We start from the raw sequence: 16,733 nt of genomic DNA on the forward strand, positions 1-16,733 counted from the left end.
ATACGTAATATAATTAAACACGCACGACATATTCTTGGTTATTGTAATAATGTAATATAGACATCATCCTATCTAACCTATTATTACGATGGAGTTCCTTGAGACATGGGAATTATTTTAAAGGTTACGCAAGGATAAAAAAGGTTGAAAAATGCTGATCTAATGCATGTAAATATCCTTTCAAGATCTCCAACATTGAAGTCGCGGACATGAACGGCTTGATCGAATGTGACTCGAGGGCGCCGTTGCCCCTGAACTACGAGCCTCTCGTGGACCACGTGGAAGTCTTCCAGGAGCCCTTCCTCATCAAGAAGGCAAGTCTCAAAAGAGCCACGGAAGTCGTAGTCTTAGATTCTATTATTAAGATCTAAACATTTTTCTAATCGGGCAGCTTCTCACCTATTCAGTATTTTCTCTTCTACACAACCTTACTCCGATCAAGATTCACTCTCAATAACTTCCTTGTATCTGCAAATGTAGGTCTCATTTTATCTTTCCAAATCATACATGGATCTGGCTTAATCATTATCCTGGCATATATCAATAAACTGTGGAACAAATGGTATTGTGCGAAAGAAACCTCACCCGGCAGCAATGACTTTGACACAAAGATTTTTCATCCTGCCGATCTTCTAAACAAAATTTCCCATCAATGTGGCGAACAGGATAACAAATAGGATAAATACAAGCTTGGCCTTGTTCTGAAGTAAAATAAAACTGCTACCAGTTTCACCTTATATTGTAGTAAGCTGAAGATGTTTGGTTGCCATATATCTTGTTCGTTGTTGACCAGAACCACTCCCTGGCGGTTCCTGAAGACGAGCCTCTCTGGATCACCAACATCAGGAAGGCGGTGGCCACCCTCTTCACCGTCAAGCCTCTTCGGACCCACGAGAACGAGCACGAGGGACTTCTTCAGACCGAGGTCTTCGAGACTCCGTTCCTCCTTCAGGACGAGGAGAGCCTAGCAGGGATCTGCGAACACAGGTAATGGCGTTTGTTTGTCTGCTTTGGTTGCGGACAGAAGGCTCTTCGTCCTCACAGAATAACGTTTGGTGATCGCTTCGCGCATCTTAACCGGGAAAAGAAATATAATTGGAATTATTCGAAGAGCCATTTTCATCCTAAAAAAAAAAAAAAAAAAAGAAAAAAAAAAAAAATCCCACATCCGGATAGCAATCCAGAATACTACTGAATTCTAATGGCATTATTTGGGTCATAAAAAAGAAAATAAATAGATAATAATAAGCAACAATAACAATAAATAAAAACAGATAAATAAAGGAAAACTAAAGAAAGATAAGAAAAAAAAAACAAAAAAACATCGAAGCACCCTGCTAGACATTGGTAAAAGCTTAAACATTGTCGCATTGTCTTGGATGACATTAGAGCACAGTTGCATCGGTCGATACGAATTGTGGGGTCAGAGTGAGCTGACTTAGTATTCACAGACTATCTAGGGATGACGTAGGGTTGTTGTGACAGAAGGCACGGGAAGGAAGCAAGCCAACGTAAAAATCCTTTGCATCTTGCGCTGTTGCGCAATTGGTCGGTCCCGGGTATGGTGTGGTACAGTATACATGAATGAGTATGCACACATGAACGTGCATGTATGTATGCATGTATGTATGTATGCATGTGCGTATGTGCACTTGTGAACGTGCATACATGTGTATATGTATTCATGTATGTATATATGTTTGTATTCATGTTTGTTTGTATGTATGTATGTATGTATATATGTATGCATGTATGTATGTATCTATGTTTGTATGCATGTATGTATGTTTGTATGTATTCATTATGTATGTGTGTATGTATGTATGTATGTATGTATGTATGTATGTATATATGTATGTATGTTTGTATGTATTCATGCATGTATCTATGTAAGTTGTATGTATTCATGTATACATGTATGTATGTATGTATGTTTGTATTCATTTCTGTGTGTATCTATGTATGTTTGTATGTATTTATGTATATATTTATATATGTATGTGTTCATGTATGTATGCATATTGTAAAGTTGTAATCATGAATGAACTAACACTTAAGATCTGACTCCACAGATACGTTCTGACCAAACTCCCCGACTACCTGAAGGAGGAACACTTCGTCCACATGGAGGAGATCCTCGAGGAGGACGTCCAGAGTGACCTGAGCCAACACACGTCACCCTTGAAGAGCAAGAGCAAAGGGGGACATGGGAAAGGCTCCAAGGGTGGCTCGAAAGGCGGCGGATCTAAGGGTGCCTCCAAAGGCGGAAGGTTGACGGCTCCTAAACTTGGCGACGACGTTTTCGTCCTCACGCGAACAATAAACTTCGACAAATGTCAGAACCTGGTCAGGTTCCAGGTGAGTGTGGCAGTTCCGTTACTACTGGTAGGCTTTTATTATTTTTTTATGATGTGATTAATTACGTGGAGTATATTCAGATGTGCGTACTCGCATGTCACGACTCGGTGGCGCGGTTGATAGAGTACTGGATGCCAGTACGGAGGTGCGGCAGTACCTGGTTCGAATCCTGCCCAGGGCCGAAATTATTTCGGTATCGCTGCGCTTCGGGTCGTTACTCCGACTCTCGTGGGCGGGGAGTTGGGTGTGTTTGTGTGTAAGGTCATAGCATTACCCATAGATCGGTCATACGAGCTCTGAGCTCTCTTCCGGAAGGGAAATAGCTGTCGATCACGAGTCCAACACACATTCTCATGCAGATCAGTCCATGCATGAACTCTGAGCTCTCATCTGGGAAGGTAGTAAATGTCGATCACGAGTCTAACACGTGATCCATGGTGAAGACAAAACATACACACACACACACACACACACACACATTCTCATGCAGATCAGGCCATGCATGATCTGAGCTCTCATCTGGGGAGGTGGTAAATGTCGATCACGAGTCTAACACGTGATCCATGATGAAGACAAAAAACTCACACACACATTTACTGATTTAACATTAGTGTCTTGACTTCTCACGAAAGAATCCAGAGTTCGAATCCTGTTCAAGACTTGAATGCTTCACTGGCATTGGAACGTCGTTATTGTCTTCCTTGAGCAAGGGGATGTGTGTGTGTGTGTGTGTGCGCGCGCGCGTGAGTGTGATTTTAGCCCAATTGAATTAAATCGTCTGGCTGCAGCCATAGGGATAATGTGTACGTCATCAGACATGGAAGTATTTGGGAAACTTCAACGCTTTCATGTGATATACAACCACGTGTGTTCTTCACGTGTGTAAGACACATCACAAAAAAAAAAAAAAAAAAAAATAAAATAATAATAATAAATAAAATCCACTCGGAATAAAACAACGAAAGACCGAGCGTTTTCGGATATTAAGACACTTTCGGGGTACAAAGAACAAGCAAATCGTTGGGACACAGTCTGAGGTTGAACAAACCCCCCAGATTCAGTGTCTAGACCAGCGTTTCTCAACCTCAGGGTTCCCCGGAACCCTGAGGTTCCGCAAAAGGTCCCTAAGGGTTCCGCGAGAACAAGTGAGATAAGCTAATACACTTTTGATTTTTTATTTAATTACATATACGTAATGTAATTAAACACGCACGACATATTCTTGGTTATTGTAATAAAATAATATAGACATCATCCTATCTAACCTATTATTACGATGAAAATAAAATGAGAAATATATGGTGTATGTCTTTTTTTTTTTTTTTTTTTTGCAGGGGTTCCTTGAGACATGGAATTCATTTCAAAGGTTACGCAAGGGTAAAAAGGTTGAGAAACGTCGGTCTTGACTTAGGGTTGCTTGTTCTTCTCAGTCCCCAGTATAAGAATGTGAGTGTATACATGTGCCTTGGAGGCTTTCCTCATTCTCCTTGGGACACTCCGGCAGTCCTGCAGTAGATTCCCAAAGCTAAACGCTACACACTACCTTACATATACTTTCGCTTGTGTCCACAGACTTTGGGAGCTGGAGGTGACATGTTCTGTTCGATGGGGTCTTCGCAATGTGGCACTGTCCTGAGCCGTTCCTCTACGGGTTCCTTCTACCTCCGAGGTTCCTCCGAGGCCCTCCGCATCGAGAGGGTCGAGATCGAGGGGAATATACTCTTGAACCCCCTTGGCTACGAGACCGAGAAGATCAGGACGGTCACCAACCAGGTGGGTGGCTGAGCGGGAAAGTTATTCGTCACTGGATCTTCAATTTTTTTTTCCCTGGGTTGGGGAAGGGGTTGTTGGTATGCGACCAAAAGATGGCCTCTTGGCTATGAGACCGAGATCAAGATAATCACCAACCAGGTGGGTAGCTGAGCGGGAATATTATTTATCACATGATCTTCGATTTTTTTTCTCGTTTTTTTCGTTCTTTTTTCGTTTTTTTTCGTTTTTTTTTTTTGGGGGGGGGGGGTGGGGGTTGGGGGAGGGGTTGTTGGTATGCGACCAAAAGACGAGCGGTGGATGACTCGTTTTAATTTCCTCTGACTCCTTCCGTAGACACTTGAGTTGAAGATGGTGCGTTACAAGGGTACGCCGCTGGAACTACCAGCCTCCACCCGTCCAGTGGATTCCTTCATGTATGAGATCGATTCACAAGTGAGTACCGACGGCACTCTTCCTCTCTTGCACCAGCAATTTTCCATATACATTCATGTTTATTGATTTTTGTTTTATTCTGTATCCAGTCTCGTGAATAGACACTGTTTCCGAATGTCATCTTTCCAGAAGGAGGCTGGGTTCTTGCCGAATAACATCATCGCCGGCCGATCATCCCAAGATGTTTCGAAGGAACACGAGTACGTTGTGGTGAGTATCATGGGGTGATGGCCTTCTTCAGTATTCTGAACATGTTTGCCTCTTCTAAGTTATTTCCTTTCAGTTTAATCTGGCATTGAAATCTCTCTCTCTTTTTCATCCTCATCCCCTTTTGGCTTTTCTTGACGTTCTTCCATCCTTCTTCTTTAACGTTGTTTCTGATATAACTCTCGTCAGTAATTTATAACGGAAATTCTCATCCTCAGAATCAAGTACACATTCTGCTGATGGAAGCGGTCAACGATCTGGATGCATTTGCTGGTGAGGTGCCTGAGAGTCGAGGGGACATTGCAAAACGCTTTTCCGTCCTGACACAACTGATCATGTCGCTCGATTATGACGAACTTAAAGCTATCTACGACACCATCGATACCAGTCAGGATTATGGCCCCTTCGCCAGGTGAGACCAATCCTATGCAATCACAACGTGTTTATCTGTATTTTTGTTTGTGGTTAATCGTTCAGGCGTCTGGTTCTATACGTTCGCATGAAGACGTGTAATTGCCGTATCTTTCAACCTCCTTCTTTACCTCATTCATTGCTCTTCCTTTACTCATTCTTTCCATATGCCCAGACCACCTCAGAACTCTTTGATCTACCCTATCAGACAACTCTCTTTCCACCACTATTCACAGACTTATCTTCATATTTCTCATTACCCTTCCTTGTAAAATTACTATGCTTCTTAGACGCGTTCAGACCCTTCCTAAAAATCTATATGTACAAGAATATTAAAATGTTACAATTAATGTTATAGTACTGAAGAGGTTTAGTATAGTTTTTGGTTTGAGTTACACATATATGGGAGTACAATAGTCTTTTCAGTGCCTCTGGTCACTAAAGGTTTAATGTGGCTTAGCATGCATTCTACACATTTCTGATATCTGTAGGATCCTGATTTGATTAAAGTTGTCCTACAACTATCCAACACAGAAATGGGATTTACAAATTGGGCCGTGCACCCCCTACCCCTTAGAAAAATTGTACATCTCTTTAAAAGGTTAAAAGAATTCTTCTAATTTCATGAGTGATCTAGGGTACTTCGTCCACATTAACAAAATAAATGAATAAATAAATAAATAGATAAATATAAAATAAATAGATAAATAAAATTACCATGTCCTCACCGAAGGTGAACCATGTAACCAAAGACAAAATTTGTCAATGCACCACTGTGGAAAAGGGACGAAGGTCTTAAACTGAATTGAGTAAGGGAACAGCCTGGGGGTTCACAGCACATCTGTAACACTGACACCACAAGAAAAATAATAATAAACAAATAGGCGAATAAGTTAATAGATGAATAAATAGATAAATACGGTCTCTTTGCACAAGTGTCTGAGCAGTTTGTTACATGTAACATGTATACACACACACTCATATATATATATATATATATATATATATATATATATATATATATATATATATATATATATATATTCACTTATTTATGTGTGTGTGTGAGAGTATAGAGGAAGACAGAAAGAACAGAAGTGAATGTAGACCACCGTTACATATTGTACTGTATCCCATAAAAACAATTCTTGGGCTCATGTCAAAACTCTGTGAACCTTTTTTATTTTTCTTCTTTTTATTTTTGGTAGAGGGATTGATGCTCTAGTTCAACCCATTGGTACTCTTTCAATCTTGGGTTATTTGAAGATGGCACGACTTACAGCTTTTGTAAGAGCAGACACCATTGAGAACGAGGTCCGTGATGCAAGGTTTCGCTACTTGGAGCCTTTTCAAGATCATCAGGCCTTCTTACACTGTGCACTGAAACCCACAGGGAAATGCTGATTGACGTGATGGCCAGGGCCGGGACACACGCTTCGGTTATGTTACTTGTGGAGCAGTTCAGGAACCACGCTTTCCAGAGTGAAAGGGCAGCGGAAGTCTTCGCCGTCTTTGCTATTAGCCTCCAGAACCCGGACCAATCACTCCCTCTCCTTTTCGTAAGTTTCTACTGACAAGTACTAAAGTCTAATCCACGGAAAGGCCTCTTAAAGATATAGTAATGATAATCAAGAAACTCTGGAAGTTCTATGACTAGTAGTTCTCAAGCTGGGGTCCATAGATCTCCCCGTGGGGAGCCACAATTGGGTCCAAAAAATGAAAACTAGTAGCAATTAATAAACTTCAAGCATTTTTATCAGGTTTTCAAGTGGTCCCAAGAGACTACAAAAAACAGTAATACATAGGGTATGGGGCACACAAGAAAACGGTTTAGATGTTCTACACAGTCTCAACATTTTTTAAACTTAATATGATGCCAACTCTTGCAGGAAGTTCTAGAAGGTCTCGAAGTGAATCAAGAATTTGATTTGGTCTCTACCCTGCTCATCAGCTTGATATCAGCGACGAGCAAGTATGGTGCTGACTGTCATATGCTCAGCCTAAAAGGTTGCCTAGCGTATCGCATCTCCAACCAGATCATGTCGTTCGTAAAAGAGCAGTTTCAGGTATCTATTAATTATTCATCTACTCCATGACTGGGCAATTTCCTCGATGCATATGCACAGAACAATTTCTTTATATTTTTCCAACACCCTGCCTTTAGTCTCTAACATTTCTAAATATTTCTTCTCACTGCAAACCCATCCCATTATGAAAGATCTTCCGTCTCGATTTATCTCACTCCTTTCATAGTTCTGAACATGCCAATCACATTATCTCTTTATTATCTCTTCGAATGAGATCAGCTAGTCACTGTAGACTACACATCTCTCTTTGCACAACCTGTGCACTGGACTGAGGCTCTTTTTTGGTGATCTCACTTTCATGTCTTTTAATGTAAGGATCATACCACTGTTGCATACTCCAGTGTGGGCGGATCAGATCTTTCATAATATATTGTTCATAATATCTTCCTCCATGTAGTAAAATATCACTCATATTCGTCAATAACTTGTATGTCTTATCAATAGTCTTAATATATCCTTTTTATGTCAACCTATTTAATATACCAATAGGTCTAGGCCTTTTTCTTCTTTCACCTTTACGTTTGATACATTCCTTATTGAGTGATTCAGTGATGATCTTTTTGTATTTCTACAAATTTCATATATACATGAAAATGAGTGGAAGGGTGGTGAGGTAAACGCAAAAAAACCGTTGGCGTTTTCATACACTTTGAAGAAGTCCGTCTAGGACGAAACGTCAGTATTAAAAACTAACGGCTTTGGCATTTACCTCACCACCCTTCCACTCATTCTGTCTTACGCACGTATACATGAAAATTTCGACAGCCTCAAATGTATACCCAGAAATGAGGATTATGAGAGAGCAATGAATATCGTACAGGGCTGGGATTTTTTTTTTTTTTTTCTAAATATGAAGCACTACTAATTAGATCTTGTTCTCCCAATGCTGAACCCAGAATGAAAAAGATGACGATCGCAAGCATGTCTACATCCATGCTCTTGCATCCCTTTACTCTTCAGAGAAATTTGAATTCCTCAAGTCGATCATCCTTGGCGACAAAAAAGATGAAAACACTCGTCTCATTAGAACCTCTGCCATTTACATGCTCTACTACCACTCCATTCCAGCACACGAAGCCACAGAGGTGAGATTTCTTTCTAAATTTGATCAAAACAACAGGGTTCCATAAAATATGGAGCGCGTTGCTATGCCAGCCATAAGATCACGATAATCTAACAAGATTCCGAGACGTCATTAAGGCATACCCATAAAAAAAAAGTCATAACTCCGGTATGGGGTTGTTGAGTGCATCAGTCTCATGCACTCAATATTTAAGAAGCTTTGATGATATTCCTACGGACCAGAGTCACGCGTTCTTCTTCTATGGTCTCTGATTACTTTTAACTTCTATTTCCCTTCCTTTGCCACCTTTTTAATGCCATCTTTTCTCTTCGGCGTGACGTTGTCCCCAAATATATAAGCGATGTTTATTGCAGGAAAAATACTAGTCATAAAATAGCTCCCCCACTGAGAATCTAACCTTTAGCTGTACGACTGACTATCACAAGGCAAGGGCACTACCATCGTACCACACAGGACTTTCAAAAAGGACGGATATGGACTGACTATCACAAGGCAAGGGCACTACCATCGTACCACACAGGACTTTCTAAAAGGACGGATGTCAACTGTTTCTTTTAAACATCCTGTGTGGCATGATGGTAGCATCCTTGCCTTGTGGAATATAGTCCCACAGCCAAGGGTTCGAGTCCCATTGGTGGAGCAATTCAATCCAACTGTTATAACTTTGCTCATGCCGGTCATTGGTGTAGGTTACTATACCCAGGGATAACTTTTTGTGGTTCTCATCAGTAGTAGCGAGAAAGGGAGAGACTGGATTATAGTAATTGACGATACTAATGGTAAACCTTTATTCTAAATTTTATGTTCTTTCGCAGGCTGTCTATCGATACATACATACATATATACATACATACATGCACACACACACATTCGAGATTAATTGAGGTAATACAAGAAAGAGAAGGCATTCGACAAAGTACTACATAAAAAATTGATATGAAAAATTTAAATCATAGGAGGAATACAAGGTAAACTGCTGGAATGGATGAAGGATTTCTTAATTGGGAGAAAAATGAGAGTGGTACTTAGAGACAAAAATTCGAACTGGGAAGATGTGAAAAGTGGCGTCCCACAAGGCTCTGTACTGGCTCCTTTAATGTTTGCCATATATATAAATGATATGGATGAGGGAGTATACTGTTATATGAACTTCTTTGCTGACGATGCCAAATTACTCAAGAGAGTAAGAACAGAAGAATATTACATATAGCTACAAGAAGACCTAGACAAAATATGGGAATGGAGTTGGAAAAGTGAGATGAACTTCAACATTAAAAAGTGTAGCATAATGGAATTGGGAAAAAGTAAAAATAGAGTACCGGGACAATATAAAATTGGAAACAAAGAAGTAAAAAAAGTCGATTCAGAAAGGGACCTGGGAGTAATCATCTCAAGTGATAAATTATTTGGAGATACTTATAATTCATTGAGGTCAATGAAAGTGGCTTTCGACTACATAGATGAGATGGTTAAAAAGATAGTTGTTACATTGATAAGACCTAAACTAGAATATGCTGCAACACTATGGGCACCTAGCACAAAGAATAACATAAGAAAGTTAAAAAGAATACAAAGAACAGCGACAAAGATGGCGCCTACACTGACCAACCTAACACACGAACAAAGATTGGAAAAATTACATCTGTCTTCACTGGAACAGAGGAGAGAAAGAGGCGATTTGTTGGGCATTTTCAGAATTATGAAAGAGTTGGAAATTCTCGACAGAGACGACTAATAAAAGTGGGACAAAAGAGAAACAAGAGGACACGAAAAGAAACTAAAGAAAGACAGCTACAGAAGAGACCTGAAAAAGAATAGCTTCCCACATAGAATGATTGATATCTGGAACAAACTGAACGGAGTAATAGTGAATGCCAAAACTATACACGATTTTAAGAATAAACTGGATGTGGAGCGATACGAAAACGGGTTACTACGAGCATAGCTCTCGTCCCGTAAAATGCAAGAAGGTAAATACAAATACACATCGTCATCAGTGAACAAGCCTGTGCCAAGGGCTCCGCAGAGTGATAGTGTGCCAGAGTTTCGTAGTGGTAACCCCACAACACGTGGTTCCGCGTATACTACCTCTTCACTCGGATCTCCATTTTACAATGGTCAAAGCCAACGAGTGTGCCCTTACCACCTCTTCTACGGCAACAGTGCTAGAACTTGCAAAACGTGGTGTATATTGTCTTCCACTAGTAATAACGTTTTGTCCAGCTCACGCCCTAACTCACGTCCTCCATCACCAGGCCCACAGCTTAACACGTCGGGAAACTCGATGGGCAGTCTGTAGAAGGACTGCCACTCGTTATAAGTGTCTCAATAGGTTGGAAGATATATGAATTCCTCATCGACACCGGCTCTCAAGTCTCTCTCATTCCCTACACTGTTGACGTAATCGGAAGCTATTCCCCATAGTGACTGATATTCGCCCAATCAGTCTATGCACATAAGGCAAAGGTGACAGCTTTGGCTGCAACTATGCTTCCTGGACCCCTCATCTTTTTTTTTCTTTTTTCTTCTTCTTTCTTTCCAGGTCTTCAACCTCTTGATGTCCTTGTTCGAGGATAAAGAACAGTTTCTCGACATTCGCTTAGCGGCTGTCCAAACCCTGAAGACCTGGAGCCCTGGCCCAGACTGGTGGCATCGAATGGCAATTGCCTCATGGAGAGACCCATCCCCGTGGGTACAGGCTTTCGTGAGCGAAATCATCAAATCCACAGCCGAAACGACACATCCGTATTACAACACTCAGTAAGTGGCGATCCCCTTTATCAAGTTGGTTTTCATCATGCAGAATCTCTCAACCTAGTTTCTCGTGTATCCCATTTTTATTGTCTTGTCGTTTAGCTGTCTGGGAACGAATCCACATCCTTATAGGATCGTAGGTCATCCACTACCGTTAATTTGCGGTATGTGCTCAATCATGGGGTCCATGGAATCTAGGTTGAGAGAGAAAAAAAAAAAAGAAAAAATCAACATTTGGTGTAAAAAAAAAACAACAACAACTAAGTAAATATATCAAAGTACTCCTGGTTTCGTATATCATCACGAATTTCACAGTATGTTAATCAAACATAATAACTTTATTTCCTCCTATCTAAACTGTGTCGGGGGGATGTACGCGTCGGGAACTGAAGAAAAGGTGTAGAGTAAAAGTGGTTATTACGTGCATCGAAAGGGTGTGGAGACGAAACGCGCTTACTAGTGGTGGGCAGCTACCGGTAAAGTTGCCGGTTTTATCGGTAACAACCTTAACGGTAGCTTACCGGCAAAAATTCTGCTACCGTTAAAGCCCCGTTAACCGATAACTCGATAAGCTATACCATAACACTCAGGAGAGGTAAGCACGTCTCGGCTTTGTGGTACCGAGTGACGGTACTGACGCCGCTTACAGTATGTACGAAATGGCATCCTTAAGTGCCCATACGCATGGTCATCATTCACTGAAATCCCAGACAAATCCTTATCATAGATAATGAGTGCGAAAGTTATGGGATTGCACATCTTAATTATTGTCTTTCAATAACATATTATTTTCCACCCTATTATATCTCTCAACTCGTCTTCTTCCACTACCTTCTCTGTCAAACACTGACCATGGTATTTCAATAAAAAACTGTACAAATATGTTATAATAATTTTATACATTGGACAAATATCTACCTATTTTCTTTTGCCCTGAAAACTTCATTTTAAAAGTTATACTTTTTTTTAAACAAATAAGTAAAATAAACAAGAAAAAAATATATAAAATTTTAAGTCACACAAGGGTGAACTGGGAACTTGCAGATAAAAATGCCTCCCACGGTATTCTAGTTCACATAAACGAAAATGCAGCACAATAGCAACTTTGCTTACTTCAGTGGACCATGCTAATTCTAGACTTTAACAGCTCTACTCCTATAGTAGACGCAACGAGAAGTGACCGCTAAGGCGGGGTTAGGGAATTCCCCGGTGTTGCCACATCTCCACAGATAACACGGCCCGCACGGCTCGCCCACCCACCCGCTCTCTCTCTCTCTCACTATATATAATGTATTTATCCATGGCGAGAATGTGCGTGTGGATGCAATGCTTTCTGAATGCAGTGTGAGGGCGTGACCAGAGAAGAGATGGAGTGGCATCGTCGCTCTCTCCCGCTCATATGCCATGTCTACGACTCGAGGAAACAAAACCTTTGTATAGAAAACATTGCTTTGATTTTTACCTCAGTGGTGGTGTGTGACAAAAAATTACGATATAATTATATGTAGTAACATTATAAAATTATAAAATAAAATAAAATAATTATATGTGGCAACACAGGGGGAATCCCCGTGCTCCGCCATAACGGCCACTTTTCGATGCACGAAGCTTCTCTGTTTTCCTCTATGACGTTTTATTTTTATACCTTCAGGCGCCAGTATGCTTCACATGTCCTCTCCATGGCGCGTTCCCCAGTCACTAGTTTGCCGAATGTAGGCATTTTTGACCACAGCCTCGATAAAGACACCAAGGTGAGTCCAACTTCCTAAAACATAATGTCGTTCTTGCCGTGTACTCACGTTATCCACATGGATTTTTACTTTCATTTTTCACTTTTCGGTTCAAAGGTGGGGGGTAGGATGGAAAGATATAAATAAACGCAATAAAATGGTAAATACAATGAATTAAAAATATGTATATGTATATATATATATATAACATAAACCCTTTTCCCAGATTAGCTGGTTTGAAAATAAAGATACGTTCTTCGTGATGGACAAGAGTCCTTTTTACCTGTACAAGCTTGCTATGGCTCAGCATGGAACGTTCGTGAACATCCTCTTTGAAGTAAGTTTTTTTCTCTTATACAGATTAGAAATTGTTACATTATTATATGTTCACTGTCATTATTTTCCCTCCTCCATGGGTCACTAAACCAAGTGATTGCCGTGAGTGGCAACAGTGCAAGGGTTGGATACAGGGATCCTGGAGGCTGATGTTCCAGTGCTGTGGTTGTATTGAAGTATCCCTGTGGCACCAAGAACACGACTTTATGGTACTCTGTTCAGACCAGGACGGGTGGCCTTTTCTTGGATCGGAGAGGCTAGACTGGGCTGCTGACTTGAATTTCTGGGTTAGGCACGCCCTGAAGTATCCTTGTGGGACCAAGAACACGACTTTATGGTGCTCTGTTCAGGCCAGGACAGGTGGCCTCTCTTGCATCGGGGAGGCTAACAGACTGGGCTGCTGACTTGAATTTATGGGTTAGGCATGCCCTGAGTCAAGCTACTACCACCTGGGCCGACACCGCATGATCCGCAGCTGTCTCCCCTAGTGTCAAGGTGGTGGGTTTGTATGCTTTCCCATAACCCTTGGGACTATTGGGTTAATATGTATAACCAATATTCCTCCTATCGCTGGGCTCGGTGGTGGGTGGGGGCGGGGAGGGCGAATCGTTGACATACGTACGTGGCAACCATATTTGACACCCACGGTGGAGGCGGGCTTGCAACCTGCACTAGTCAAAATCACTAAGACTGTTGTGCAGGTTGCCAAGGTGTTGTAAATGAGGCATAAAATCGTTTGGCCAGGCTCAGAATGAACCTCCGGCGGCTATCTGTGTGGACGTCAGGAGCATTCTTTCTCCCAAGACAGTCGACTACTTTTTATTTATTTACTTATTTTTTATCAGAGGAGTTCAGGAAGCTGAGGCTGGATATAGTGGCTCTTTCAGGTTACACATCCCAGCCTCCGACCCCAAGTCTCCTGCCCACCCCTCCAAAGCCACAACACCACGGAATGAACATCCCTTATTGCCCGGTGGCAGCACCCCTCTTTTATACACAACTATCTTTTCATTTTCATACAGACATCTCTTTTCCCCTCCTACAACTACCGATCCTGTGCAAGTGGGTGGTCTGTCCTAGGTAGTCCATAGTCCAGGAGTGGCGAGATCAGTGGTGAGGGCTACACTTACTTCTCATCGGGTCGCACCAATGGGACGCACTTCGCGGAAGTAAGAGTAGGCATATCTATTCGACTACTGCACGCCATTATAAAGGTGACACTCTGGTTGATAAGCGTGTGATGTTGGTGAACCTGAAGCACACCTTGGACTTTACCTCTCTGATTGCAAAGTGTGCTCTTATAAAGGCATATGAACTTGAAAAGATGTTCTATACCAAGCTTTGATTTATAGTTGACCGGTGCCCACCACGAGACACATTTATTGTTTCCGGCGATTTCAATGCGGCATCTGGCACTGGCAGAATTGGGTATGAAGTATGTATTGGTTTGGTTCTGGAACCAAGAACATTAACATTTCTCTCCTTCTGAACTTTGCAAAGTCCAGAAGGCTGAAGATTATTAGCTTTAGGTTCCAGAGACGAGAGCCGCACCGATGGACATGGTATAGTAATGCCAGAGAAATGGCCAAGAAGACGGGCCACAGACTTGATAGTAATTGTTGGGAGATCCTACAGAACTACATATTTTATTGGAGTGGTGATTTCTTTGGGACTGATCACAGACACTCAGACTGCACATCAAGTCCAGGAGGCTACCAAAATGTAACCCACCTGGAATTAAAATTTGGGGGGGCTAATCATGTTCTACGGGCTGTCTACCACTGTACTGTCCCAAACACACATATACTGTATATATATATATATGATATATATTTGATATGCCTGTAATGATAGCTATAATTTTATATTTTATGTATATACATCATGTATCACAAATTCACCATAAACTTAGCTTATTTTTATAAGTTTTCCGGTGTAGTGTATTTATAATACTTTTGAGTAAAAATCAATTTGGGGGTGGCTAATTGGATTTTTTGGGTGGCTAAGCCCCCCCCATAGCCCCACCCGTGGCTTCGGCTTTGTGCAGGTATGTATTTATACTCCTGAAGGGTGATAATAAAACTTGTGGTGACATTGGATCTTAAGTCAGGGTGAAATAATATTAACTGGCATTTCAGAATGTCATTTTCTTCTTGGAGAGGAGTAATATCATGGAAATATCTTCATGCAACATTATTTTGACACCATTACACGTGACCTGAGACAAACCATCAAAGGAAACAGAATTTGTAGTTGTCCCTCTGATCCCTTCATTCTCTGTCTACAGATCCTGGCCTCTGTTGATAAAGATATGTGGAAGACACTCTTCGGCAAAGAGAAAGAGGACATCTTAGTGACAAAGGACAGATATGCCCGTCTTCCCAAGAATATATATGCTCAGACTCTGGTAAATGATGTATACTACTCCCAGTAAAGGTCTCAAGTCCAAGTCACTTGTTAAGTATTCTATAATGTGGTCCAATATTGCTCCCTTCTATTTTTTGGTGTGAGTTTGTATGTTTTTATTTACCTAGTTGTATTTTACGGGAAGGGGAGGTATGCTTGTGGTGTCCTGTCTTTGTATCTCGCAGTGTCTAGTTTGCTTTTAAATTCGTGTATGGTTTTTGCACACACTATTGTTTTATCCAGTTTGTTCCACTCTGTGTGGAAAACTTTATTGTCCCTATATTTCACTCCAGTCTGCTCTCTTACAAAGGCTGCCCTATTTCTGTCTATATGCATAACAATTATTTCTCCATTGCTCTTTATGCACTCCTTGGCTTAGTTGTCATTGTTTTTGTCAGTTTTTGTGCTTCACATCCATAAATAATAAGTCATATATTGATTATATACTTTGTTTCAAATAAACTGGTCGGGAACTCCAGAATGTGTTTTCTAATATGTATATAAAGAAAGCATGCAGTCAACATTTCACTTCACTTGAGATTTCTGACACATCTCTGGACTAAATCCAATTTTCTCTCTATATGAAAATCAACCATGATCAGTAGGTTATTTTACTCATTAGAATTATTCTTCGAAAATCTTATCCCGAAATTTCCATCACACAGATGTCACTTCGTATGGATGAGTATACCCACTTTGAGAACTCTGAACATCTTGAAAAGAGAGCAGCAATGCTCTTCCTGTTGAAGGCAAAGATCTTCAACCTACAACGAATGTTCACCAGGGATTCTGAAATGTTATCAAAACTAACCCTTCAAGATATTCCATCATCCTGGAAGCTGTCCAAGTTTATCTGCCCTGTTCAACTCTCTGTTTCCTTCCCCACTGATGTTGGCTTGCCTTTCATTGGCTCAGTAAGTTCATCTTGAAGAGCAATGGAGCTCAGTGAAAGACTTACAATCTGGTATAGGACCACCTGGTCCAGTAACAATTCCTCTGGTGGAGATTTTCATCATTAATGTTGATGAAGAGTTATTAATGTGTGAGCCCTATCCACATGAACATAGTGTCTGCTGAAACAATCAAGAAATTTGTTTGGTGATAGAAACACCATCTCTGTCTCCAGACAAACAAGCAGTGTTTGTGCTTATCTAG

At 40.9% G+C, this 16,733-nt stretch overlaps 1 protein-coding gene across 1 annotated transcript in view; it reads left to right on the top strand.

Annotated features, from left to right (window-relative positions):
* Positions 1-16,733, top strand: part of LOC143022165 (hemolymph clottable protein-like) — a 43,633-nt gene that overhangs the window by 3,309 nt on the left and 23,591 nt on the right. The window contains exons 4-18 of the mRNA XM_076180255.1: positions 186-314; positions 794-987; positions 2,073-2,358; positions 3,931-4,131; positions 4,465-4,563; positions 4,693-4,773; positions 4,989-5,182; positions 6,575-6,740; positions 7,071-7,247; positions 8,165-8,353; positions 10,895-11,112; positions 12,758-12,857; positions 13,063-13,173; positions 15,460-15,579; positions 16,244-16,492. Coding sequence (XP_076036370.1) covers positions 186-314; positions 794-987; positions 2,073-2,358; positions 3,931-4,131; positions 4,465-4,563; positions 4,693-4,773; positions 4,989-5,182; positions 6,575-6,740; positions 7,071-7,247; positions 8,165-8,353; positions 10,895-11,112; positions 12,758-12,857; positions 13,063-13,173; positions 15,460-15,579; positions 16,244-16,492 — 2,514 coding nt within the window. The remainder of the gene's footprint in view (positions 1-185; positions 315-793; positions 988-2,072; positions 2,359-3,930; positions 4,132-4,464; positions 4,564-4,692; positions 4,774-4,988; positions 5,183-6,574; positions 6,741-7,070; positions 7,248-8,164; positions 8,354-10,894; positions 11,113-12,757; positions 12,858-13,062; positions 13,174-15,459; positions 15,580-16,243; positions 16,493-16,733) is intronic.

The sequence above is a fragment of the Oratosquilla oratoria genome, chromosome 44, assembly GCF_046742065.1.
Source record: "Oratosquilla oratoria isolate Oo_2021 chromosome 44, ASM4674206v1, whole genome shotgun sequence".
Lineage (NCBI taxonomy): Eukaryota > Metazoa > Arthropoda > Malacostraca > Stomatopoda > Squillidae > Oratosquilla > Oratosquilla oratoria.